We start from the raw sequence: 25,514 nt of genomic DNA, 5'->3' as shown, positions 1-25,514 counted from the left end.
TATCCCCCACTGTGATGCCTTTCTCTCTCCTATCCCCCACTGTGATGCCTTTCTCTCTCCTATCCCCCACTGTGATGCCTTTCTCTCTCCTGTCCCCCACTGTAATGCCTTTCTCTCTCCTGTCCCCCACTGTGATGCCTTTCTCTCTCCTGTCCCCCACTGTGATGCCTTTCTCTCTCCTGTCCCCCACTGTGATGCCTTTCTCTCTCCTGTCCCCCACTGTGATGCCTTTCTCTCTCCTGTCCCCCACTGTGATGCCTTTCTCTCTCCTGTCCCCCACTGTAATGCCTTCCTCTCTCCTGTCCCCCTCCATCCCACTCTCCTCCCCCATCAGGACTCAATATCATGGCAGAACATCTGTCCCAGAGCGAACTGGACTACCCCTTTAAACTGCTGGAGTATTTCAATGGATTCAGAGTCTCAAAGGTTGGACTTTATAATATTTCTTTATCATGTAGATTGACATCCCCTGACCTATGGTACAAAACCACTGGAAATACAACGTAATGTACAGATATGTAGTTTAGATCTGACAAAATGACATTATGTAAACACCAAAAGATGCTGTCAGACTGCAAGAGTCCTCTGACCCCTGACCCTGACTGTTGCCCCACCTATCAGGTTATCTTCTCAGCCTGTGAGTTGGGGGTTTTTGACCTCCTGCTGCTGTCCCAGAAGCCTCTGTCTGCGGAGCTCGTGGCCCAGGAGCTGGGCGCCAGCGTGGACGGGATTGAACGCCTTCTGGACGTACTGGTGGGAGTCGACATCCTGGAGGTGGAGCAGATAGACGGGACAGGTGAACCGCTTACACCTTACCACTAACACAGACACGCATACATACATTATAACATTCACACTATACAATCACATTTAATCAATCAATCAAATGTATTTTATAAAGCCCTTTTTACATCAGCAGATGTCACAAAGTGCTGTACAGAAACCCAGCCTAAAACCCCAAACAGCAAGCAATGCAGGTGTAGAAGCACTGTGGCTAGGAAGAACTCCCTAGAAAGGCAGGAACCTAGGAATAAACCTAGAGAGGAACCAGGCTCTGAGGGGTGGCCAGTCCTCTTCTAGCTCTGCTGGGTGGAGATTATAAGAGTACATGGCCATTAACGCCAGATTGTTCTTCAAGATGTTCAAACGTTCATTGATTACCTGCAAGGTTGTAGACGGTGCAACAGGTCAGTACCTCGGAGTAAATGTCAGTTGGCTTTTCATAGCCGAGCATTCAGAGGTCGAGACAGCAGGTGCAGTTGAGAGAGAGAGCGAGAGAGTCGAAAACAGCAGTTCTGGGACAAGGTAGCACATCCGGTGAACAGGTCAGGGTTCCATAGCCGCAGGCAGAACAGTTGAAACTGGAGCAGCAGCACGACCAGGTGGACTGGGGACAGCTAGGAGTCATTAGGCCAAGTTGTCCTGAGGCATGGTCCTAGGGCTCAGGTCCTCTGGGAGGGTGAGAGGGAGATATAGGATATAACCCCACCCACTTTGCCAAAGCACAGCCCCCACACCACTAGAGTGATATCAACAGACCAACCTACTACCCTGAGACAAGGCTGAGTATAGCCCACGAAGATCTCCACCGGACGAACCCGAGGGGGCGCAAAACTAAATCGGAGAGATAGGTAGCAGCGAGCCCATGTAATGCTTTGTAGGTTAACTGTAAATCAGCCCTAGCCTTAACAGGAAGTCAGTGTAGAGAGGCTAGCACTGGAGTAATATGATCACATTTTGGGGTTCTAGTCAAGATTCTAGCAGCCGTGTTTAGCACTAACTGAAGTTTATTTTGTACTTTATCCGGGTAGCCGGAGAGTAGAGCATTGCAGTAGTCTAATCTAGAAGTGACAAAAGTATGGATTCGTTTTTCTGCATCATTACACACATGTACACATGGATTTTGTATTGTAAATATGTGGTTGTAGAGTAGTGAACTGAGGGCACAACCTTGATTTGTTGTGAAATCTGTTGTTAATGTAATGTAATGTTTTTAATTGTTTAGAACTGCCTTAATTTTGAAGAGTAGCTGCTGCCTTGGCAGGAACTAATGGGGATCCATAATAAACCCCAGGAAGAGTAGCTGCTGCCTTGGCAGGAACTAATGGGGATCCATAATAAACCCCAGGAAGAGTAGCTGCTGCCTTGGCAGGAACTAATGGGGATCCATAATAAACCCCAGGAAGAGTAGCTGCTGCCTTGGCAGGAACTAATGGGGATCCATAATAAACCCCAGGAAGAGTAGCTTCTGCCTTGGCAGGAACTAATGGGGATCCATAATAAACCCCAGGAAGAGTAGCTGCTGCCTTGGCAGGAACTAATGGGGATCCATAATAAACCCCAGGAAGAGTAGCTGCTGCCTTGGCAGGAACTAATGGGGATCCATAATAAAACCCAGGAAGAGTAGCTGCTGCCTTGACAGGAACTAATGGGGATCCATAATAAACCCCAGGAAGAGTAGCTGCTGCCTTGGCAGGAACTAATGGGGATCCATAATTAACCCAAGGAAGAATAGCTGCTGCCTTGGCATGAACTAATGGGGATCCTGTCACGCCCTGACCTTAGAGATCCTTTTTATGTCTCTATTTTGGTTGGTCAGGGCTTGAGTTGGGGTGGGCATTCTATGTTTCTGTTCTATGTTGTCTATTTCTATGTGTGGCCGGGTGTGGTTCTCAATCAGAGGCAGCTGTCTATCGTTGTCTCTGATTGAGAACCATACTTAGGTAGCCTTTTCCCACCTGTGTTTTGTGGGTAGTTGTTTCGTGTTTTGTGTTGCTCTGAGCATGTTCTATGTTGACGTGTTTCGTGCGTGGGTTTTTCTCCGGACTGTTTGAGTCCCCCTGTTTTGGGGCATTTGTTTTGTGTGCACCCTGTGTTTAGTGGGGTGGCTTATGTTCGCTTGTGTGCAATAAATAGCACTACCCTGTACTCTCTGCTTCCTGCGCCTGACTTCGCACCCACTACGCCCAGAGCGTTACAGATCCATAATAAACCCCAGGAAGAGTAGCTGCTGCCTTGGCAGGAACTATTGGGGATCCATAATAAACCCCAGGAAGAGTAGCTGCTGCCTTGGCAGGAACTAATGGGGATCCATAATAAACCCCAGGAAGAGTAGCTGCTGCCTTGGCAGAAACTAATGGGGATCCATAATAAACCCCAGGATGAGTAGCTGCTGCCTTGGCAGGAACTAATGGGGATCCATAATAAACCCCAGGAAGAGTAGCTGCTTGCTTGGCAGGAACTAATGGGGATCCATAATAAACCCCAGGAAGAGTAGCTGCTGCCTTGGCAGGAACTAATGGGGATCCATAATAAACCCCAGGAAGAGTAGCTGCTGCCTTGGCAGGAACTAATGGGGATCCCTAATAAACCCCAGGAAGAGTAGCTGCTGCCTTGGCATGAACTAATGGGGATCCATAATAAACCGCAGGAAGAGTAGCTGCTGCCTTGGCAGGAACTAATGGGGATCCCTAATAAACCCCAGGAAGAGTAGCTGCTGCCTTGGCAGGAACTAATGGTGATCCATAATAAACCCCAGGGAGAGTAGCTGCTGCCTTGGCAACAGGAACTAATGGGGATCCATAATAAACCCCAGGAAGAGAAGCTGCTGCCTTGACAGGAACTAATGGGGATCCATAATAAACCCCAGGAAGAGTAGCTGCTGCCTTGGCAGGAACTAATGGTGATCCATAATAAACCCCAGGGAGAGTAGCTGCTGCCTTGGCAGGAACTACTGGGGATCCATAATAAACCCCAGGAAGAGTAGCTGCTGCCTTGGCAGGAACTAATGGAGATCCATAATAAACCCCAGGAAGAGTAGCTGCTGCTTTGGCAGGAACTAATGGAGATCCATAATAAACCCCAGGGAGAGTAGCTGCTGCCTTGGCAGGAACTAATGGAGATCCATAATAAACCCCAGGGAGAGTAGCTGCTGCCTTGGCAGGAACTACTGGGGATCCATAATAAACCCCAGGAAGAGTAGCTGCTGCCTTGGCAGGAACTAATGAGGATCCATAATAAACCCCAGGAAGAGTAGCTGCTGCCTTGGCAGGAACTAATGGGGATCCATAATAAACCCCAGGAAGAGTAGCTGCTGCCTTGGCAGGAACTAATGGGGATCCATAATAAACCCCAGGAAGAGTAGCTGCTGCCTTGGCAGGAACTAATGGGGATCCATAATAAACCCCAGGAAGAGTAGCTGCTGCCTTGGCAGGAACTAATGGGGATCCATAATAAACCCCAGGAAGAGTAGCTGCTGCCTTGGCATGATGTCACGACTTCCACCGAAGTCGGTCCCTTTCCTTGTTCGGGCGGCGTTCGGCGGTTGACGTCACCGGCTTTCTAGCCGCCGCATATCCATTTTTCATTTTCCATTTGTTCTGTCTTTGTCTTACACACCTGGCTTCACTCAACAAATTACTTGTTTATTATTTAACCCTCTGTTCCCCATATTGTGTTTGTGATTGATTGTCTGTTGTAATTCGGTCCGTCTTTGTGGGCTCGTGATTTACTTTGTATATTTGTCTTTTTGAGTAAAGAACTTTGATTACGCACTTCTGCTGTCCTTCGCCTGACTCTCTACACCAGCTACACATAGGACCGTTACACATGAACTAATTGGGATCCATAACAAATACAAATAGACCCTTACCACTAACTCCTTAAAATTGCTTTACATAGAGGAACATATAGATGGGACAGGTGACCTAACCCCTGACCCCTAAACTCTACCCTAACCTTCACCCTAACACTTACCTTTAACCTTACCACTTAAAACTAGGACATGTGAACCCCCTAAACTGTATTGACTTTACCACTCTGAACCTGTCCCCTTGTTTTCTCACTCATCATCATTACTATTAGTTAGATGGGTTTGAAGTGTTATTGTTCACTTGGTTCTAGTGTTACAGCAGTACTGTTGTCTTGGTTCTAGTGTTACAGCAGTATTGTTCTCTTGGTTCTAGTGTATTACAGCAGTACCGTTCTCTTGGTTCTAGTGTTACAGCAGTACTGTTCTCTTGGTTCTAGTGTTACAGCAGTACTGTTGTCTTGGTTCTAGTGTTACAGCAGTACTGTTCTCTTGGTTCTAGTGTTACAGCAGTACTGTTCTCTTGGTTCTACCGTGTTACAGCTGTAATGTACTGTTCTCTTGGATCTAGTGTTACAGCAGTACTGTTCTCTTGGTTCTACCGTGTTACAGCTGTAATGTACTGTTCTCTTGGTTCTAGTGTTACAGCAGTACTGTTCTCTTGGATCTAGTGTTACAGCAGTACTGTTCTCTTGGTACTAGAGTGTTACAGCAGTACTGTTCTCTTGGTTCTAGTGTTACAGCAGTACCGTTATCTTGGTTCTACCGTGTTACAGCAGTACTGTTCTCTTGGTTCTAGTGTTACAGCAGTACTGTTGTCTTGGTTCTAGTGTTACAGCAGTACTGTTGTCTTGGTTCTAGTGTTACAGCAGTAATGTTCTCTTGGTTCTAGTGTTACAGCAGTACTGTTGTCTTGGTACTAGAGTGTTACAGCAGTACTGTTGTCTTGGTTCTAGTGTTACAGCAGTACTGTTGTCTTGGTTCTAGTGTTACAGCAGTACTGTTCTCTTGGATCTAGTGTTACAGCAGTACTGTTGTCTTGGTTCTAGTGTTACAGCAGTACTGTTCACTTGGTTCTAGTGTTACAGCAGTACTGTTGTCTTGGTACTAGAGTGTTACAGCAGTACTGTTGTCTTGGTTCTAGTGTTACAGCAGTACTGTTGTCTTGGTTCTAGTGTTACAGCAGTATTGTTCTCTTGGTTCTAGTGTATTACAGCAGTACCGTTCTCTTGGTTCTAGTGTTACAGCAGTACTGTTCTCTTGGTTCTAGTGTTACAGCAGTACTGTTCTCTTGGTTCTAGTGTTACAGCAGTACTGTTCTCTTGGTTCTACCGTGTTACAGCTGTAATGTACTGTTCTCTTGGATCTAGTGTTACAGCAGTACTGTTCTCTTGGTTCTACCGTGTTACAGCTGTAATGTACTGTTCTCTTGGATCTAGTGTTACAGCAGTACTGTTCTCTTGGTTCTACCGTGTTACAGCTGTAATGTACTGTTCTCTTGGATCTAGTGTTACAGCAGTACTGTTCTCTTGGTTCTACCGTGTTACAGCTGTAATGTACTGTTCTCTTGGTTCTAGTGTTACAGCAGTACTGTTCTCTTGGATCTAGTGTTACAGCAGTACTGTTCTCTTGGTACTAGAGTGTTACAGCAGTACTGTTCTCTTGGTTCTAGTGTTACAGCAGTACCGTTATCTTGGTTCTACCGTGTTACAGCAGTACTGTTCTCTTGGTTCTAGTGTTACAGCAGTACTGTTGTCTTGGTTCTAGTGTTACAGCAGTACTGTTGTCTTGGTTCTAGTGTTACAGCAGTAATGTTCTCTTGGTTCTAGTGTTACAGCAGTACTGTTGTCTTGGTACTAGAGTGTTACAGCAGTACTGTTGTCTTGGTTCTAGTGTTACAGCAGTACTGTTGTCTTGGTTCTAGTGTTACAGCAGTACTGTTCTCTTGGATCTAGTGTTACAGCAGTACTGTTGTCTTGGTACTAGAGTGTTACAGCAGTACTGTTCTCTTGGATCTAGTGTTACAGCAGTACTGTTCACTTGGTTCTAGTGTTACAGCAGTACTGTTGTCTTGGTACTAGAGTGTTACAGCAGTACTGTTGTCTTGGTTCTAGTGTTACAGCAGTACTGTTCACTTGGTTCTAGTGTTACAGCAGTACTGTTGTCTTGGTACTAGAGTGTTACAGCAGTACTGTTGTCTTGGTTCTAGTGTTACAGCAGTACTGTTGTCTTGGTACTAGAGTGTTACAGCAGTACTGTTGTCTTGGTTCTAGTGTTACAGCAGTACTGTTGTCTTGGTTCTAGTGTTACAGCAGTACTGTTGTCTTGGTTCTAGTGTTACAGCAGTACTGTTGTCTTGGTACTAGAGTGTTACAGCAGTACTGTTGTCTTGGTTCTAGTGTTACAGCAGTACTGTTCTCTTGGTTCTAGTGTTACAGCAGTACTGTTGTCTTGGTTCTAGTGTTACAGCAGTACTGTTGTCTTGGTTCTAGTGTTACAGCAGTACTGTTGTCTTGGTTCTAGTGTTACAGCAGTACTGTTGTCTTGGTACTAGAGTGTTACAGCAGTACTGTTGTCTTGGTTCTAGTGTTACAGCAGTATTGTTCTCTTGGTTCTAGTGTATTACAGCAGTACCGTTCTCTTGGTTCTAGTGTTACAGCAGTACTGTTCTCTTGGTTCTAGTGTTACAGCAGTACTGTTCTCTTGGTTCTAGTGTTACAGCAGTACTGTTGTCTTGGTTCTAGTGTTACAGCAGTACTGTTGTCTTGGTTCTAGTGTTACAGCAGTACTGTTCTCTTGGTTCTAGTGTTACAGCAGTACTGTTGTCTTGGTACTAGAGTGTTACAGCAGTACTGTTGTCTTGGTTCTAGTGTTACAGCAGTACTGTTGTCTTGGTACTAGAGTGTTACAGCAGTATTGTTCTCTTGGTTCTAGTGTTACAGCAGTACTGTTGTCTTGGTACTAGAGTGTTACAGCAGTACTGTTCTCTTGGTTCTAGTGTTACAGCAGTACTGTTCTCTTGGTTCTAGTGTTACAGCAGTACTGTTGTCTTGGTTCTAGTGTTACAGCAGTACTGTTGTCTTGGTTCTAGTGTTACAGCAGTACTGTTGTCTTGGTTCTAGTGTTACAGCAGTACTGTTGTCTTGGTTCTAGTGTTACAGCAGTACTGTTCTCTTGGTTCTAGTGTTACAGCAGTACTGTTGTCTTGGTACTAGAGTGTTACAGCAGTACTGTTGTCTTGGTTCTAGTGTTACAGCAGTACTGTTGTCTTGGTTCTAGTGTTACAGCAGTACTGTTGTCTTGGTTCTAGTGTTACAGCAGTACTGTTCTCTTGGTTCTAGTGTTACAGCAGTACTGTTGTCTTGGTACTAGAGTGTTACAGCAGTATTGTTCTCTTGGTTCTAGTGTTACAGCAGTACTGTTCTCTTGGTTCTAGTGTTACAGCAGTAATGTTCTCTTGGTTCTAGTGTTACAGCAGTACTGTTGTCTTGGTACTAGAGTGTTACAGCAGTACTGTTCTCTTGGATCTAGTGTTACAGCAGTAATGTTCTCTTGGTTCTAGTGTTACAGCAGTAATGTTCTCTTGGATCTAGTGTTACAGCAGTACTGTTGTCTTGGTACTAGAGTGTTACAGCAGTACTGTTGTCTTGGTTCTAGTGTTACAGCAGTACTGTTGTCTTGGTACTAGAGTGTTACAGCAGTACTGTTCTCTTGGTTCTAGTGTTACAGCAGTACTGTTGTCTTGGTTCTAGTGTTACAGCAGTATTGTTCTCTTGGTTCTAGTGTTACAGCAGTACTGTTGTCTTGGTACTAGAGTGTTACAGCAGTACTGTTCTCTTGGTACTAGAGTGTTACAGCAGTACTGTTGTCTTGGTACTAGAGTGTTACAGCAGTACTGTTGTCTTGGTACTAGAGTGTTACAGCAGTAATGTTCTCTTGGTTCTAGTGTTACAGCAGTACTGTTGTCTTGGTTCTAGTGTTACAGCAGTACTGTTGTCTTGGTTCTAGTGTTACAGCAGTACTGTTCTCTTGGTACTAGAGTGTTACAGCAGTACTGTTCTCTTGGATCTAGTGTTACAGCAGTACTGTTGTCTTGGTACTAGAGTGTTACAGCAGTACTGTTGTCTTGGTACTAGTGTTACAGCAGTACTGTTGTCTTGGTACTAGAGTGTTACAGCAGTACTGTTGTCTTGGTTCTAGTGTTACAGCAGTACTGTTCTCTTGGTTCTAGTGTTACAGCAGTAATGTTCTCTTGGATCTAGTGTTACAGCAGTACTGTTGTCTTGGTACTAGAGTGTTACAGCAGTACTGTTGTCTTGGTACTAGAGTGTTACAGCAGTACTGTTGTCTTGGTACTAGAGTGTTACAGCAGTACTGTTCTCTTGGTTCTAGTGTTACAGCAGTAATGTTCTCTTGGTTATAGTGTTACAGCAGTACTGTTGTCTTGGTACTAGAGTGTTACAGCAGTACTGTTGTCTTGGTTCTAGTGTTACAGCAGTACTGTTGTCTTGGTTCTAGTGTTACAGCAGTACTGTTCTCTTGGTTCTAGTGTTACAGCAGTACTGTTGTCTTGGTACTAGAGTGTTACAGCAGTACTGTTGTCTTGGTTCTAGTGTTACAGCAGTACTGTTCTCTTGGTTCTAGTGTTACAGCAGTAATGTTATCTTAGTTCTAGTGTTACAGCAGTACTGTTCTCTTGGTTCTAGTGTTACAGCAGTAATGTTCTCTTGGTTCTAGTGTTACAGCAGTACTGTTGTCTTGGTACTAGAGTGTTACAGCAGTACTGTTGTCTTGGTACTAGAGTGTTACAGCAGTACTGTTCTCTTGGTACTAGAGTGTTACAGCAGTACTGTTGTCTTGGTTCTAGTGTTACAGCAGTACTGTTGTCTTGGTACTAGAGTGTTACAGCAGTATTGTTCTCTTGGTTCTAGTGTTACAGCAGTACTGTTCTCTTGGTTCTAGTGTTACAGCAGTAATGTTCTCTTGGTTCTAGTGTTACAGCAGTACTGTTGTCTTGGTACTAGAGTGTTACAGCAGTACTGTTGTCTTGGTTCTAGTGTTACAGCAGTACTGTTGTCTTGGTACTAGAGTGTTACAGCAGTACTGTTCTCTTGGATCTAGTGTTACAGCAGTACTGTTGTCTTGGTACTAGAGTGTTACAGCAGTACTGTTCTCTTGGATCTAGTGTTACAGCAGTACTGTTGTCTTGGTTCTAGTGTTACAGCAGTACTGTTGTCTTGGTACTAGAGTGTTACAGCAGTACTGTTCTCTTGGTTCTAGTGTTACAGCAGTAATGTTCTCTTGGTTCTAGTGTTACAGCAGTACTGTTGTCTTGGTACTAGAGTGTTACAGCAGTACTGTTGTCTTGGTTCTAGTGTTACAGCAGTACTGTTGTCTTGGTACTAGAGTGTTACAGCAGTACTGTTGTCTTGGTTCTAGTGTTACAGCAGTACTGTTGTCTTGGTACTAGAGTGTTACAGCAGTACTGTTCTCTTGGTTCTAGTGTTACAGCAGTAATGTTATCTTAGTTCTAGTGTTACAGCAGTACTGTTCTCTTGGTTCTAGTGTTACAGCAGTAATGTTCTCTTGGTTCTAGTGTTACAGCAGTACTGTTGTCTTGGTACTAGAGTGTTACAGCAGTACTGTTGTCTTGGTACTAGAGTGTTACAGCAGTACTGTTCTCTTGGTACTAGAGTGTTACAGCAGTACTGTTGTCTTGGTTCTAGTGTTACAGCAGTACTGTTGTCTTGGTACTAGAGTGTTACAGCAGTATTGTTCTCTTGGTTCTAGTGTTACAGCAGTACTGTTCTCTTGGTTCTAGTGTTACAGCAGTAATGTTCTCTTGGTTCTAGTGTTACAGCAGTACTGTTGTCTTGGTACTAGAGTGTTACAGCAGTACTGTTGTCTTGGTTCTAGTGTTACAGCAGTACTGTTGTCTTGGTACTAGAGTGTTACAGCAGTACTGTTCTCTTGGATCTAGTGTTACAGCAGTACTGTTGTCTTGGTACTAGAGTGTTACAGCAGTACTGTTCTCTTGGATCTAGTGTTACAGCAGTACTGTTCTCTTGGTTCTAGTGTTACAGCAGTACTGTTGTCTTGGTTCTAGTGTTACAGCAGTACTGTTGTCTTGGTACTAGATTGTTACAGCAGTACTGTTCTCTTGGTTCTAGTGTTACAGCAGTACTGTTGTCTTGGTACTAGAGTGTTACAGCAGTACTGTTCTCTTGGTACTAGAGTGTTACAGCAGTACTGTTGTCTTGGTTCTAGTGTTACAGCAGTACTGTTCTCTTGGTACTAGAGTGTTACAGCAGTACTGTTCTCTTGGTACTAGAGTGTTACAGCAGTACTGTTCTCTTGGTACTAGAGTGTTACAGCAGTACTGTTCTCTTGGTTCTAGTGTTACAGCAGTACTGTTCTCTTGGTACTAGAGTGTTACAGCAGTACTGTTCTCTTGGTACTAGAGTGTTACAGCAGTACTGTTGTCTTGGTTCTAGTGTTACAGCAGTACTGTTATCTTAGTTCAGCATGTTATAGCAGTAATGTTTTTACTTTTCTCTTGGTTCTAGTGTTACAGCAGTACTGTTCTAGTGTTACAGCAGTAATGTCCTCTTGGTTCTAGTGTTACAGCAGTACTGTTATCTTAGTTCAGCATATTATAGCATTAATGTTTTTACTTTTCTCTTGGTTCTAGCCTGTTACAGCAGTACTGATGTGGCCAACCTCTACCTGGCCAAGGGCAGCGCCAAGTCTCTTCATGACATGATCATCTACCAATCACAGACCATCTACCCTCTGTGGAACAACATGGTGCACGCTGTCAGGTGGCTAAACAACAATACAACAACAGACGCTGTATGAAGATGTACTAGTTGTAGAGAAAATAGAAATGAAGAGTTTCCTGTTCATCTACCTCCCATAAACCGTTGCATTACCACAGTTTATCAGGGTTATGTTTTCATATGCTTCTCAGCTGACGGACATTGTGTTTGATGTCTTACAGAGAGGGGAAAAACCAAAATGAAAAAACATTTGGCATCTCACCTGAAGACATCTTCCAAACCATCTACAGGTAGGTGGACTTTGTATCATCATTATCAAGGAAGTAGGGGAATTATAACTATATTCAATATGGTATGTATTGCTGACAGAGAGGCCAACAGCACAACACAATAACAAGTGCAAGTAACTTCAAATATATCCTAGTATGGGTTAGGGTTAGTATTGGTTAGTATACGTTAGGATTAGTATTGGTTAGTATGGAAACCTGAGTGGTTTCCTTCCTCTCCGGCAACGGAGTTAGGAAGGACGCCTGTATCTTTGTAGTGACTGGGTCTATTGATACACCATCCAACGTGTAATTCATAACTTCACCTTGCTCAAAGGGATGTTCAATGTCTGCTTTTTACATTTTTACTCATCTACCATTGTCAACTCAAGATCTTGAATCTTACCTAGCTATCAAAAGGTTTGGTAGGAGACAGGTATTATGGCGGAGCCGGGCAATGTTTGTTCCCTTAGACTAACGGTGTTCAGCAGTGAAAACTATTTTGAATCTGCTGGGGACTCGCGTGCTATTAAGTGTATAATCTGCGACATGTTCGTAGTTGTCACGGGGAAAGGTCCGATGGATACCTTCATTTGTGAAAAATGTATTGAACTTAATGCAGCTAAAGAAAGGATTGTTACTCTTCATGAATAAATGCAATTTTTGACCAATCGTCTTGAACTGAATAAAGATTCTATGAGACTATCGGCATCTTTAAATGCTTCCTATCAAAAAGGATCATAATGGAACGTTCCTGGACTATGGCTGCTCATTGTTCGACTCCAGGTGAGCATGAATGGATGCGTGTCGGAACCAGAAAGAAGGAGTAGAATCGTTCTGGGCGTTCCTGCTTTCTTCTCCCGCGTCCGGACTTAAGACTCTCAAATTGCTTTGAGCCCCTTTCTTCTCCCGGGGACTTAAATGTTCCCTCCATGGCTGTGGATGCCCCTCCAGCTACCACTCCCTGTCCTAGTCAATCAACTGCCTGGGCACAGCCTGGACCACCAACAACTCTGTCCCTTTGGCTGTTGACTTAAAGAAGTGTCGGTTCATCTCTGTCCGTCTTCCTCCGCTGGGTCATAGAAGTGGCAGACTCAGTAGACACATGACTGGCTGAAGGTCTACTGGCGATCCCAGGCATTTATTTTATTGACAATTTTGATACCTTTTTGGAAACAGAAAACGCTTTTCAGGAATGATGGAATTCGCCCAAATGATATTGGCACGTGAAAACTATCTAATGACTACAAGGCAGCTCTTAGAAATGGACTCTTATGCTCTTTTACTAGCTCTGCTATGGCTAGAAAGGAGGGTACTGCCCTCCTGTCTCAAGTAATCCCTACTATTATTACGTCTCAAAGTCTGAAGTTGCGTAGCTAGCTACTAGCCTAGCTGGTAGCTATCAGTATCAAGCTAGCAGGGTTTTCCACAAACAGCTTGAACACAGCCCGCAACGCGGTTAGCCCTTGTGGCTGGGGCCGTGGAGGTGTCCCATGCTAATTGTGGCTGTATTCCCTGCTGCTTTTTCCCTGCAGCCTGACCTGGCTGGAACTGCATTGTATAGCCAGCTACCAACGTTAGCCGATGCTGCTACCAACAGTATGTCCAAAGACACTGCTTTTGTGCTCACCGCTGTGAAAGAAGTTAAAGGAGGACACATTTCTGCTTATCGGATTTTGCAATTTGTGTGAGCTCTTTTTGTTCACTTAGTTGTGAATTCTATGTAAGGGGAGAGACAAAGAAGCCTAGCTGGCCGGTAGTCTCAAATGGAGGTCGCTATTGAACATTTTCAGTGCTGCAGGAGCTGCGTTTTTTTCCTTTATTCCCGGACAATGTGAACCGCCTGGACTTTCAATGTAACAGCTGTTTGCTTGCAAAGGACTACCGGGACGAAGTGGCTACTCTAAGCAAACAAGTACAAAACCTACTGGGGATTCCTACACAAGTTACTGGGGATTCCTACACAAGTTACTGGGGATTCCTACACAAGTTACTGGGGATTCCTACACAAGTTACTGGGGATTCCTACACAAGTTACTGGGGATTCCTACACAAGTTACTGGGGAATCCTACACAAGTTACTGGGGATTCCTACACAAGTTACTGGGGATTCCTACACAAGTTACTGGGGATTCCTAAACAAGTTACTGGGGATTCCTACACAAGTTACTGGGGAATCCACGCCCGCCTGCTTTTTCTTTCTCTTCCACCCCAGTAGCGTAACGCCGCTCTGGCCTGGTGAAAGTGTTGCCACCGTGTCTGTTCTCCACAGCCGACTGGCCGGTACTCTGCAGGGATCCCTCCCCGAAGGGTCTCCCCCTTCCCTGGAGAATAGAGCTAGTAGGATGCTCTTGGATGACTTGGGGGATTTCCTGTTTTCGATTCCTACCAACCAGCCATGGCGATATCACTCGCCATGGATGTCGAAAACAGCATCCTGTGGCAACGGGGTCCTCCTTGGAGATGTTAAGCCCAGACCAGACACAGACCAGAAACAGCTTCACCGCCCTGGATTCTGAGGTTCCGGCACCTTCTTTCCCTGGGGGCTTCCAATTTGAGATTGAATCTGGTCTGTCTCCCTCTCCAGTGGCTTCTACCTCGAGTTCAGATCCTCAGAACCCCCACCCTCATCAGACCGTGAGGCTGTCTGAGACTCCGGCTCATTCATCATCCACGATGGATAATACAGCTGGCTTGGGTCCATCGGGCCCCACCGCTTTTCAGGCGAAAGAACGGACGGATCTCCTCAGCCATTACACCAGCTGTCGTCATCGGCAACTCTATGGTAAGAAACATCTTGGTTCCCAGGGTAAAAACCCTGTACTATCCTTGAGTACAGGACATTGCAAGGCTGCTTCCGACCATTCTATGACAGATGCCTGGAGATGACGCTATCGTGGTCCATGTGATGTGAAACAACATCAGGAGGGCTAGCTCGGAACTTCTGAAAATTGATTTTAAAGAGCTGATTCTAGCACTGAAAGATTTCCTGGACTACAGGAAAAGGAGCACCGAGCACATCCCGGGGCTGTCATCCCGGGGCTGACGGGGCTGTAGTGTTGCAGGTTGAGAGCTTCAAATTCCTTGGTGTCCACATCAACAACAAACTAGAATGGTCCAAACACACCAAGACAGTCGTGAAGAGGGCACGACAAAGCCTATTCCCCCTCAGGAAACTAAAAAGATTTTGCATGGGTCCTGAGGTCCTCAGCTGCAACATCGAGAGCATCCTGACCGGTTGCATCACTGCCTGGTACGGAAATTGCTCGGCCTCAGAACACAAGGCACTTCAGAGGGTAGTGCGTCCGGCCCAGTACATCACTGGGGCAAAGCAGCCTGCCATCCAGGACCTCTACACAAGGCGGTGTCAGAGGAAGGCCCTAAAAATTGTCAAAGACCCCAGCCACCCCAGTCATAGACTGTTCTCTCTACTACCGCATGGCAAGCTGTACCGGAGTGCCAAGTCTAAGACAAAAAGGCTTCTCAACAGTTTTTACCCCCAAGCCCCAAGACTCCTGAACATGTAACCAAATGATTACCCGGACTATTTGCATTGTGTGCCCAACCCCTCTTTTACGCTGCTGCTACTCTCTGTTTATCTTATATGCATAGTCACTTTAACTATACATTCATGTACATACTACCTCAATTGGCCCGACCAACCAGTGTTCCCGCACATTGGCTAACCGGGCTATCTGCATTGTGTCCCACCACCTACCACCCACCACCTGCCAACCTCTCTTTACGCTACTGCTACTCTCTGTTCATCATATATGCATAGTCACTTTAACCATATCTACATGTACATACTACCTCAATAAGTCTGCCTAACCGGTGTATGTATATAGCCTTGCTACTCTTATTTTCAAATGTCTTTTTACTGTTGTTTTATTTCTTTACTTACCTACACACACACACACACACACACACACACACACACACACACACACACACACACACACACACACACACACACACACACACACACACACACACACACACACACACACACACACACACACACACACACACACACACACCTTTTTTTTCAACTATTGGTTAGAGCCTGTAAGTAAGCATTTCACTGCAAGGTCTACACCTGTTGTATTCGGGGCACGTGACAAATAAACTTTGATTTGATTTGAAAAGCGACCAATTATTTCAGGTCCGGTAACATCGTTGGGCCGCGGGTGTGAAAAATTCAGCAGGCTACTGGCATTACACACCTGGCCAAAAGATTACCGTAGCTCCGTTGGAATGACTTTTATAGATAACTTCCGCACCTTCTGGAAACAGATGATGCTCTACAGGAATGAAGGAGTCCATCCAAATCATCTGGGCTCCTGGACTCAACGCATTTCAAGGCTGCGTTGAGACTGACTTATCAAGCCCAGCTCAGTGAATCCCTACCATTGTGTCGCTGAGTTGTCATAATGCTCCAGTAAATGTACATTAGCCCAGCGGCGTTGGCAGACACAATGGAAGTGACTTCATAATGCTCCAGTAAATGTACATTAGCCCAGCGGCGTTGGCAGACACAATGGAAGTGACTTCATTTATGCCCTGAATGCATCCTTCTGCTATTGTAATCACGATGAACCGGAGTTATACTGTTAACACTGAGGCGATGTACCCTAGTAGGAAGTCAACTGTGTGCAGCTCACCCTGTTAACACTGAGGCGATGTACCCTAGTAGGAAGTCAACTGTGTGCAGCTCACCCTGTTAACACTGAGGCGATGTACCCTAGTAGGAAGTCAACTGTGTGCAGCTCACCCTGTTAACACTGAGGCGATGTACCTAGTAGGAAGTCAACTGTGTGCAGCTCACCCTGTTAACACTGAGGCGATGTACCCTAGTAGGAAGTCAACTGTGTGCAGCTCACCCTGTTAACACTGAGGCGATGTACCTAGTAGGAAGTCAACTGTGTGCAGCTCACCCTGTTAACACTGAGGCGATGTACCCTAGTAGGAAGTCAACTGCGTGCAGCTCACCCTGTTAACACTGAGGCGATGTACCCTAGTAGGAAGTCAACTGTGTGCAGCTCACCCTGTTAACACTGAGGCGATGTACCTAGTAGGAAGTCAACTGTGTGCAGCTCACCCTGTTAACACTGAGGCGATGTACCCTAGTAGGAAGTCAACTGTGTGCAGCTCACCCTGTTAACACTGAGGCGATGTACCTAGTAGGAAGTCAACTGTGTGCAGCTCACCCTGTTAACACTGAGGCGATGTACCCTAGTAGGAAGTCAACTGTGTGCAGCTCACCCTGTTAACACTGAGGCGATGTACCCTAGTAGGAAGTCAACTGTGTGCAGCTCACCCTGTTAACACTGAGGCGATGTACCCTAGTAGGAAGTCAACTGTGTGCAGCTCACCCTGTTAACACTGAGGCGATGTACCTAGTAGGAAGTCAACTGTGTGCAGCTCACCCTGTTAACACTGAGGCGATGTACCCTAGTAGGAAGTCAACTGCGTGCAGCTCACCCTGTTAACACTGAGGCGATGTACCCTAGTAGGAAGTCAACTGTGTGCAGCTCACCCTGTTAACACTGAGGCGATGTACCCTAGTAGGAAGTCAACTGTGTGCAGCTCACCCTGTTAACACTGAGGCGATGTACCCTAGTAGGAAGTCAACTGTGTGCAGCTCACCCTGTTAACACTGAGGCGATGTACCTAGTAGGAAGTCAACTGTGTGCAGCTCACCCTGTTAACACTGAGGCGATGTACCCTAGTAGGAAGTCAACTGTGTGCAGCTCACCCTGTTAACACTGAGGCGATGTACCTAGTAGGAAGTCAACTGTGTGCAGCTCACCCTGTTAACACTGAGGCGATGTACCCTAGTAGGAAGTCAACTGTGTGCAGCTCACCCTGTTAACACTGAGGCGATGTACCTAGTAGGAAGTCAACTGTGTGCAGCTCACCCTGTTAACACTGAGGCGATGTACCCTAGTAGGAAGTCAACTGCGTGCAGCTCACCCTGTTAACACTGAGGCGATGTACCCTAGTAGGAAGTCAACTGTGTGCAGCTCACCCTGTTAACACTGAGGCGATGTACCTAGTAGGAAGTCAACTGTGTGCAGCTCACCCTGTTAACACTGAGGCGATGTACCCTAGTAGGAAGTCAACTGTGTGCAGCTCACCCTGTTAACACTGAGGCGATGTACCTAGTAGGAAGTCAACTGTGTGCAGCTCACCCTGTTAACACTGAGGCGATGTACCCTAGTAGGAAGTCAACTGTGTGCAGCTCACCCTGTTAACACTGAGGCGATGTACCCTAGTAGGAAGTCAACTGTGTGCAGCTCACCCTGTTAACACTGAGGCGATGTACCCTAGTAGGAAGTCAACTCTGTGCAGCTCACCCTGTTAACACTGAGGCGATGTACCCTAGTAGGAAGTCAACTGTGTGCAGCTCACCCTGTTAACACTGAGGCGATGTACCCTAGTAGGAAGTCAACTGCGTGCAGCTCACCCTGTTAACACTGAGGCGATGTACCCTAGTAGGAAGTCAACTGTGTGCAGCTCACCCTGTTAACACTGAGGCGATGTACCCTAGTAGGAAGTCAACTGTGTGCAGCTCACCCTGTTAACACTGAGGCGATGTACCCTAGTAGGAAGTCAACTGTGTGCAGCTCACCCTGTTAACACTGAGGCGATGTACCTAGTAGGAAGTCAACTGTGTGCAGCTCACCCTGTTAACACTGAGGCGATGTACCCTAGTAGGAAGTCAACTGCGTGCAGCTCACCCTGTTAACACTGAGGCGATGTACCCTAGTAGGAAGTCAACTGTGTGCAGCTCACCCTGTTAACACTGAGGCGATGTACCCTAGTAGGAAGTCAACTGTGTGCAGCTCACCCTGTTAACACTGAGGCGATGTACCCTAGTAGGAAGTCAACTGTGTGCAGCTCACCCTGTTAACACTGAGGCGATGTACCTAGTAGGAAGTCAACTGTGTGCAGCTCACCCTGTTAACACTGAGGCGATGTACCCTAGTAGGAAGTCAACTGTGTGCAGCTCACCCTGTTAACACTGAGGCGATGTACCTAGTAGGAAGTCAACTGTGTGCAGCTCACCCTGTTAACACTGAGGCGATGTACCCTAGTAGGAAGTCAACTGTGTGCAGCTCACCCTGTTAACACTGAGGCGATGTACCTAGTAGGAAGTCAACTGTGTGCAGCTCACCCTGTTAACACTGAGGCGATGTACCCTAGTAGGAAGTCAACTGCGTGCAGCTCACCCTGTTAACACTGAGGCGATGTACCCTAGTAGGAAGTCAACTGTGTGCAGCTCACCCTGTTAACACTGAGGCGATGTACCTAGTAGGAAGTCAACTGTGTGCAGCTCACCCTGTTAACACTGAGGCGATGTACCCTAGTAGGAAGTCAACTGTGTGCAGCTCACCCTGTTAACACTGAGGCGATGTACCTAGTAGGAAGTCAACTGTGTGCAGCTCACCCTGTTAACACTGAGGCGATGTACCCTAGTAGGAAGTCAACTGTGTGCAGCTCACCCTGTTAACACTGAGGCGATGTACCCTAGTAGGAAGTCAACTGTGTGCAGCTCACCCTGTTAACACTGAGGCGATGTACCCTAGTAGGAAGTCAACTCTGTGCAGCTCACCCTGTTAACACTGAGGCGATGTACCCTAGTAGGAAGTCAACTGCGTGCAGCTCACCCTGTTAACACTGAGGCGATGTACCCTAGTAGGAAGTCAACTGTGTGCAGCTCACCCTGTTAACACTGAGGCGATGTACCCTAGTAGGAAGTCAACTGTGTGCAGCTCACCCTGTTAACACTGAGGCGATGTACCCTAGTAGGAAGTCAACTGTGTGCAGCTCACCCTGTTAACACTGAGGCGATGTACCCTAGTAGGAAGTCAACTGTGTGCAGCTCACCCTGCACTATCAGCTCAATTATAAAAAACATGAGCATGTCCACTTCTGATAAGCTTCCCGGTAAAGCAATAAAAACAGTCCAGCATCCCAGAAAAGTGCTAAAAATAACAACAATGCAGCCTAAGAAACAAGGTTCATGAAGTCAACATCTTGCAAGTAACATATAACATTCATGTTCATACTCTGAAACTCACTTAGATAATACCTTTGATGATACAGTGGTAGCAATACATGGTTATAACATCTACAGAAAATACATAAATGCGGTGGTGTGGTCTACTCAGCAAACTGGATGCAGTCTATCACAGTGCCATCTGTTTTGTTACCAAAGCCCCTTATACCACCCACCACTGTGACCTGTATGCTCTAGTCGGCTGGCCCTCGCTATCTATTGGTCGCCAGACCCACTGGCTCCAGGTCATCTATAAGTCTATGCTAGGTAAAGCTCCGCCTTATCTCAGCTCACTGGTCACGATAACAACACCCACCCGTAGCACGCGCTCCAGCAGGTATATCTCACTGGTCATCCCCAAAGCCAACACCCCCTTTGGCCGCCTTTCCTTCCAGTTCTCTGCTGCCAGTGACTGAAAAGTAATGGCAAAAATCGCTGAAGCTGGAGACTTATATTTCCCTCACTAACTTTAAACATCAGCTATCTGAGCTGCTCACCGATCGCTGCTCAGGGTTAGGTTGGGTTAGAGTTTGTATGGGTTAGGATGGGTTAGAGTTAGGATGGGTTAGGGTTAATATGGGTTAGAGTTAGGATGGGTTAGTATGGGTTAGGGTTAGGATGGGTTAGAGTTAGTGTGGGTTAGGGTTAGGTTGGGTTAGGGTTAGGATGGGTTAGAGTTAGGTTGGGTTAGAGTTAGTATGGATTGGGATGGGTTAAGGTTAGGATAGGTTAGGGTTAGGTTGGGTTAGAGTTAGTGTGGGTTAGGGTTAGGTTGGGTTAGGGTTAGGATGGGTTAGAGTTAGGTAGGGTTAGGGTTAGTATGGGTTGGGATGGGTTAACTTCCCTGGGATATGTGGGACGGTAGGGTCCCACTTGGCCAAAAGCCAGAAAAAATGTAGCGCGCCAAATTCAAATATATTACTATAAAAATCAATCTTTCATGAAATCACACATGAAAGACACCAAATTAAAGCTACACATGTTGTGAATCCAGCCAACATGTCTGATTTCAAAAAGGATTTACGGCGAAAGCACACTAAACGATTATGTTAGCTCAGTACATAGCCACAGAAAAACACAGCCATTTTCCCAGCAAAAGATAGTAGGCACAAAAAGCAGAAATAGAGATAGAATTAATCACTAACCTTTGATGATCTTCATCAGATGACACTCATAGGACATCATGTTACACAATACATGTATGTTTTGTTCGATAATGTGCATATTTATATCCACAAATCTCGGTTTACATTGGTGCCATGTTCAGAAATGCCTCCAAAATATCCGGAGAAATTGCAGAGAGCCACATCTAATAACAGAAATACTCATCATAAACTTTGATGAAAGATACATGTTTTACATAGAATTAAAGATACACTTCTTCTTAAAGCAACCGCTGTGTCAGATTTCAAAAAAACTTTACGTAAAAAGCACACCATGCAATAATCTGAGACGGCGCTCAAAAATAAAAAGAATTCTCCGCCATGTTGGAGTACACAGAAATACGAAATTACATCATAAATATTCTCTTACCTTTGATAAACTTCATCAGAATGCACTCTCAGGAATCCTAGTTCCACAATAAATCGTTGTTTTGTTCGATAATGTCCATTACTTATGTCTAAGAAGCTACTTTTGGTAGCATGTTTAGTGCACATGTCCAAACGCTCGCGCAGATGCAGGCGAACTCGGACGAAAACTTCAAAAAGTTATATAACAGGTTGAATAAACTGGTCAAACTAAGTAGAGAATCAATCTTCAGGATGTTGTTATCATAACTATCCAATAACGTTCCAACCGGAGAATTCCTTTGTGTCTCTAGAAGTTATGGAAAGCAAGACGATATCGTTTGGAATACGCGTGACCAGGAACTGGCATTCTGCCAGACCACTGACTGAAACACCTCCCATCCGGCCCCACATCACACTAGAGGCTTCATTCCACGTTCTACAGACTGTTGACATCTAGTGGAAGGCGTAGGAAGTGCAAACAGATCCATATCTTACAGGGAATTGAATAGGCGATGAGTTGAACATTGACCAGTCTCAGAATTCTCACTTCCTGTTTGGATTTTTTCTCAGGTTTTTGCCTGCCATATGAGTTCTGTTATACTCACAGACATCATTCAAACAGTTTTAGAAACTTCAGAGTGTTTTCTATCCAATAGTAATAATAATATGCATATATTAGCATCTGGGACAGAGTAGGAGGCAGTTCACTATGGGCACGCAATTCATCCAAAAGTGAAAATGCTGACCACTATCACAAAGAAGTTAAGGCTAGGATGGGTTAGAGTTAGGTTGGGTTAGGGTTAGTATGGGTTTGGATGGGTTAGGGTTAGGTTGGGTTAGGGTTAGGTTGGGTTAGAGTTAGGATGTGTTAGTGTTAGGACGGGAGGCCAAGACATTCATATCCTTTTTGTGCTTTAATTCAACCAAAGCTCAATTGAACATTTAGCCTTGGGGGGTTTAGGGTTGGGGTAAGGGTAAAGGTTAACAATTTGCCTTGAGGGGTTTAGGGTTGGGCTTAGGGTTAACAATTAGCCTTGAGGGGTTTAGTGTTGGGCTTAGGGTTATTAATTTGCCTTGAGGGGTTTGGGGTTAGGGTTAACAATTTGCCTTGAGGGGTTTGGGGTTAGAGTTAACAATTTACCTTGAAGGGTTTAGTGTTTATCTGAGGGTTCTGTGCTCTGAAAGTCTCCCTCACTGCCAGTTCATTCTGTGTTACAGATAGAAGGAGCATCAACATTTATTCACTGGACCTAAACATTAGCACATAATACAATAGAATGTTATAAATTCAGTTTGCATTAATTGAATAGTTTGCATTAATTATAATTACATTTGGAAACATGTACTATATATTGCAACAGGTTCTAGTGAGGATAGTAGCATTGTAAAAACCAAGCAGGTATAGACAGTATCTATATAGATCTATAGTAGAGGATCATTATGGTTCCAGACAGGGCCTCAGTCAGAGACAGTATCTAAATAGATCTATAGTAGAGGATCGTTATGGTTTCAGACATAACACACAATGGAAGATGGACATAATGGAAGCTTTAGCTGTAGGCCAGAACACTGGTCCTCCTGGTGGTTTAACTACAATGTTAGTTGTAGGCCCAGTGGTCCTCCTGGTGGTTTAACTACAATGTTAGCTGTAGGCCAGAACACTGGTCCTCCTGGTGGTTTAACTACAATGTTAGCTGTAGTCCAGAACACTGGTCCTCCTGGTGGATTAACTACAATGTTAGCTGTAGGCCAGAACATTGGTCCTCCGGTGGTTTAAACATTCAGGAGCCTTACTGCTGCTGGGACAAAGGATCGTTTGGCTCTATTTCTTTTGTCCCCCGGTACCCTGTAATGTCACCCTGAGGGGAGCAGCTCAAACCCCTAGTGAAGAGGATATTCTTTCAGTCCATCAGTACCTTGTGGGGTTTTGTGAAGCCAGCTGTCTGCTGTTTCAGGTCAGAGGAGGAGATGCTGAAGTTTATGGGTCTGATGAACTCAACATGGATCCTGGATGGACACGACATCGTCACAGCCTTCAACCTGTCCTGCTTTAAGGCCATGGTGGACCTTGGAGGTAGGTGACCCTAAACCAAACCCTGAACCTAACCCTAACCCTGACCTTAACCCTGAACCTAACCCTGAACCTAACCCTAACCCTGAACCTAACCCTAACCCTGACCTTAACCCTGAACCTAACCCTAACCCTGACCCTGACCGTAACCCTAAACCAAACCCTGACCCTGAACCTAACCCTGACCCTAACCCTAACCCTAAACCAAACCATGACCGTAACCCGAACCCTAAACCAAACCCTGACCCTAACCCTGACCCTAACCTTGACCCTGACCCTAACCCTGAACCTAACCCTAATCCTGACCCTAACCTTGACCCTGACCCTAACCCTGAACCTAACCCTAATCCTAACCCTGAAGCTAACCCTAACCCTGACCCTGAACCTAACCCTGACCCTGACCCTAACCCTGACCCTCGATGGTAGGTAAATTGATTATTTTCCATTTATAAGGTTATTATAATCTATATGAAGTTTTATGCAGCAGCACTCACAACAAAACATAATGATAGTAATATTTTTTACCTGTTAGTTGTCATGGTGATATTCAGTTGTCATACTGATAATGTGTGGTGGTGATATTGTGTGGTGGTGGTGGTGATATTGTGTGGTGGTGATATTGTGTGGTGGTGATATTGTGTGGTGGTGATATTGTGTGGTGGTGATATTGTGTGGTGGTGGTGATATTGTGTGGTGGTGATATTGTGTTGTGGTGATATTGTGTGGTGGTGGTGATATTGTGTGGTGGTGGTGATATTGTGTGGTGGTGGTGATATTGTGTGGTGGTGGTGATATTGTGTGGTGGTGATATTGTGTGGTGGTGGTGATATTGTGTGGTGGTGATATTGTGTGGTGGTGGTGATATTGTGTTGTGGTGATATTGTGTGGTGGTGGTGATATTGTGTGGTGGTGATATTGTATGGTGGTGGTGATATTGTATGGTGGTGGTGATATTGTATGGTGGTGGTGATATTGTGTGGTGGTGATATTGTGTGGTGGTGATATTGTGTGGTGATGTTGATATTGTGTGGTGATGGTGATATTGTGTGGTGATGGTGATATTGTGTGGTGGTGGTGATATTGTGTGGTGGTGGTGATATTGTGTGGTGGTGGTGATATTGTGTGGGTGTGGTGATATTGTGTGGTGGTGATATTGTGTGGTGGTGATATTGTGTGGTGGTGGTGATATTGTGTGGTGGTGATATTGTGTGGTGGTGGTGATATTGTGTGGTGGTGGTGATATTGTGTGGTGGTGGTGATATTGTGTGGTGGTGTTGATATTGTGTGGTGGTGATATTGTGTGGTGGTGATATTGTGTGGTGGTAATATTGTGTGGTGGTGGTGATATTGTGTGGTGGTGGTGATATTGTGTGGTGGTGATATTGTGTGGTGGTGATATTGTGTGGTGGTGGTGATATTGTGTGGTGGTGGTGATATTGTGTGGTGGTGGTGATATTGTGTGGTGGTGGTGATATTGTGTGGTGGTGGTGATATTGTGTGGTGGTGGTGATATTGTGTGGTGGTGATATTGTGTGGTGGTGGTGATATTGTGTGGTGGTGGTGATATTGTGTGGTGGTGGGGATATTGTGTGGTGGTGGGGATATTGTGTGGTGGTGGTGATATTGTGTGGTGGTGGTGATATTGTGTGGTGGTGATATTGTGTGGTGGTGATATTGTGTGGTGGTAATATTGTGTGGTGGTGGTGATATTGTGTGGTGGTGGTGATATTGTGTGGTGGTGATATTGTGTGGTGGTGGTGATATTGTGTGGTGGTGGTGATATTGTGTGGTGGTGGTGATATTGTGTGGTGGTGGTGATATTGTGTGGTGGTGGTGATATTGTGTGGTGGTGGGGATATTGTGTGGTGGTGGTGATATTGTGTGGTGGTGGTGATATTGTGTGGTGGTGGTGATATTGTGTGGTGGTGGTGATATTGTGTGGTGGTGGTGATATTGTGTGGTGGTGGTGATATTGTGTGGTGGTGGTGATATTGTGTGGTGGTGATATTGTGTGGTGGTTGATATTGTGTGGTGGTGATATTGTGTGGTGGTGATATTGTGTGGTGGTAATATTGTGTGGTGGTGGTGATATTGTGTGGTGGTGGTGATATTGTGTGGTGGTGATATTGTGTGGTGGTGATATTGTGTGGTGGTGGTGATATTGTGTGGTGGTGGTGATATTGTGTGGTGGTGATATTGTGTTGTGGTGGTGATATTGTGTGGTGGTGATATTG

The 25,514-nt window shown here is 45.3% G+C and overlaps 1 protein-coding gene across 1 annotated transcript in view; it reads left to right on the top strand.

The window, feature by feature from the left end:
- The first annotated feature begins 345 nt into the window (after window positions 1–345).
- Window positions 346–25,514, top strand: part of asmt2 (acetylserotonin O-methyltransferase 2) — a 37,014-nt gene continuing 11,845 nt past the window's right edge. The window contains exons 1-5 of the mRNA XM_038982994.1: window positions 346–426; window positions 622–796; window positions 11,280–11,409; window positions 11,589–11,657; window positions 23,165–23,283. Of these exons, the coding sequence (XP_038838922.1) occupies window positions 346–426; window positions 622–796; window positions 11,280–11,409; window positions 11,589–11,657; window positions 23,165–23,283 (574 nt within the window). The remainder of the gene's footprint in view (window positions 427–621; window positions 797–11,279; window positions 11,410–11,588; window positions 11,658–23,164; window positions 23,284–25,514) is intronic.

Source organism: Salvelinus namaycush, unplaced genomic scaffold (assembly GCF_016432855.1).
Source record: "Salvelinus namaycush isolate Seneca unplaced genomic scaffold, SaNama_1.0 Scaffold139, whole genome shotgun sequence".
Classification (NCBI taxonomy): Eukaryota; Metazoa; Chordata; class Actinopteri; order Salmoniformes; family Salmonidae; genus Salvelinus; species Salvelinus namaycush.
This window is presented reverse-complemented; position numbering and strand designations above follow the sequence as displayed.